This window comes from Penaeus chinensis, chromosome 38, assembly GCF_019202785.1.
Source record: "Penaeus chinensis breed Huanghai No. 1 chromosome 38, ASM1920278v2, whole genome shotgun sequence".
NCBI lineage: Eukaryota > Metazoa > Arthropoda > Malacostraca > Decapoda > Penaeidae > Penaeus > Penaeus chinensis.
In genome coordinates, this window is record NC_061856.1 from 8,685,327 (window position 1) to 8,687,826 (window position 2,500).

Here is a 2,500-nt window from a genome sequence, read left to right on the forward strand (position 1 = left end):
ACTGCTTCCCCGCTGATAAAGATAGGCAAGTAGATGAAAATATCAACGACAGTTTATACGTTACAGTGTACCTGTTTGTTTGCTGCTGTGTCTGTTTACTGTATTTGTATGGTACTCTTTTGTAGATTTACTGCCACTTGTGTTCTATATTTCTCTGTTATTTGTTTGCTGATCAATATATTTGTTATTAACAAATATCTAAGTAAGATCATCTGTAATTCATACCGTATTTTTTGCACCCACATTTCTCAGTAGTTTTTAACTTGATTCATTTTTTTTAAAACAGTCACACACAACCGAAAGAGACGAAAGCAGAAAATAATTCATCGAATATATACGTGCTACACGAGGACCACAATGTTGAAGTGGTGTACGTGTCAAGTCAAGGAGGCGTCAGCACAGGTAACTGTTTGTATTTATTTAGACTACATATAGAGAACACCTTGAAGAGTAAGAGGCAGGAAGTATACCATTTCAGAAACTAAATAGAATTTGCATTTGCAGAAAAGGCGTCCTTTATAATGGCGTCAGATAATCGCCTGAGAAATATCAGGCTCGCTTGGACAGCGGAGTTTCCTTTGGTCCACGTCCTCGGGAAGGAAATGCCCGTGAGAGACTTGCATGAGGGCTTTATAACGGCGCTGACGAGGCTGCTAGTCGAAGAGAGTTTATCGAGTGACAGGAGACTGGTAGTCGTGTTGTCAGCCGGTTCCTACAACATTATCAGAGGGTGCCATGACCCCGACAGCATCATGGCAGAACTTTTGGATTTGAGGAAGGCCATCGAACGTGTTCTACCGCCTGGTGCCATTACAGTCCTCTGCACTCTCCCTTGCACGTCAGGGAAGGGCCTGACGAAAAAGGCACAGGCTAAAGCGAGTGAAATGTTTACGCAGGTGAACCAGCTGATCACGGAGCATTATCGTCAACAAATTCCCACGTCAGCCGTCAAGGTTATTTCAGTATTCGACACCAAAAGAGTCTCCGTGGTTTTGACGAAAGCGGAAATTGCGAAATTCACCCATCCGCTTGAGCAATGTTGCAAGTACTTCTCCGCGCCGGCAGTTTGCTGTTTCTGCCTTGTCCTGTCGAGCAAATTGTCGGCATCGTACACAAAGGGAAGCTTTTGTATGGCTTGCGATGCGTGCCTGATGGAACTTTCTGCGCCGGAGTTGCCAGCTGGTAAGTATCGTATTTTTCGAGGGACTTTAAACCTGCATTCGATTTTTTAAATTAAAACCGAGTAACTTCCCATGAGCTCAACATTCCGTGATGTAACATTTATGTAATGTTTATAACTAGAAAGTTGTATACTTCATTTCATTTGCTCTCAGTTATGTTATTATGATTAATGATAATCTTATTATTTTTCTTGGTATTATTGTTTTTTTATCATTGCCTTTTGTATTACTATTATTATCAGTGTTATTATTATTATCATCATCATCATCATCATCATCATCATCATCATCATCATCATCATCATCATCATCATCATCATCATCATCATCATCATCATCATTATTATTACTATTACTATTACTACTACTATTATAATTATTATTATTATTATTATTATTAGTAGTAGTAGTAGTAGTAGTACTATTTTGATTATGATTATTATTGTTATTATTATTATGATTATTATTATTATTATTATTATTATTATTATTATTATTATTATTATTATTACTATTATTATTATTATTATTATTATTGTTATTATTATTATTATTATTATTGTTATTATTATTACTACTATTATTACTATTACTATTATTATTTGTATTATTGTTTTGTCATTATTGTGATTATTACCATCATCATCATCATCATCATATTCATCATCATTATTATAATTATTATTATTATTATTATTATTATTGTTATTATTATTGTTATTACTACTACTGCTAATATTATTATCAGTATCATTATTATCATTAATTTGCAGACGTCGAATCCGATAGTTCCTCGGCGAAGGACAGCGAGCAGTCCCAAGTTCCCAGCCGCCCTGGGGAGGAGGAGGAGGACCTGGGTTGGAAGAAGATATTCCAGATGAAAGAATACCTGAAGGACAAGGAAGTCTTCACCTTGGTCTCTTTGTCCGACGCCCTTGCTGGTCTCCTCGCCGTCGCCTTCGACAAGGACCTGTTCGTTTTACTGAAGAAGGTCCTGAGGGAGGAGGCGAAGAGCGTGAAGCCCCTCTCGAGCTGTACATACAACGATATCGCTCTTCTGGGCATCACGGGCGAGCGCGCGGTGAACCTGACCCTGAACCGGCACGTGCCCAAAGAGCAAGGGGAGCTGCTGATAATGGCCGCGGTTATCATCAGGGATTGTCTGCAGTCGTTGGCATCTAGGGGATAGTGGGATGGTGGGAGGCGAGGGCGGGGGTGGGGATGGGGGGCGGGGGTTGATGCCGCTCGAATTAGACCTGGCGATTGTGTGGCTAATGCTAATTGGTCATAATGATTGTTGAGGTTATAAGTCCTGTTTT

The 2,500-nt window shown here is 39.2% G+C and overlaps 1 protein-coding gene across 1 annotated transcript in view; it reads left to right on the forward strand.

Annotated features, from left to right (window-relative positions):
• LOC125046148 overlaps positions 1 to 2,370 on the forward strand; it is a 16,044-nt gene extending 13,674 nt beyond the window's left edge. Inside the window, exons 4-7 of the mRNA XM_047643811.1 lie at positions 1 to 25; positions 287 to 402; positions 505 to 1,182; positions 1,955 to 2,370. The exon at positions 1 to 25 is cut by the window's left edge and continues 672 nt beyond it. Of these exons, the coding sequence (XP_047499767.1) occupies positions 1 to 25; positions 287 to 402; positions 505 to 1,182; positions 1,955 to 2,370 (1,235 nt within the window). The remainder of the gene's footprint in view (positions 26 to 286; positions 403 to 504; positions 1,183 to 1,954) is intronic.
• The last annotated feature ends 130 nt before the right edge of the window (positions 2,371 to 2,500 follow it).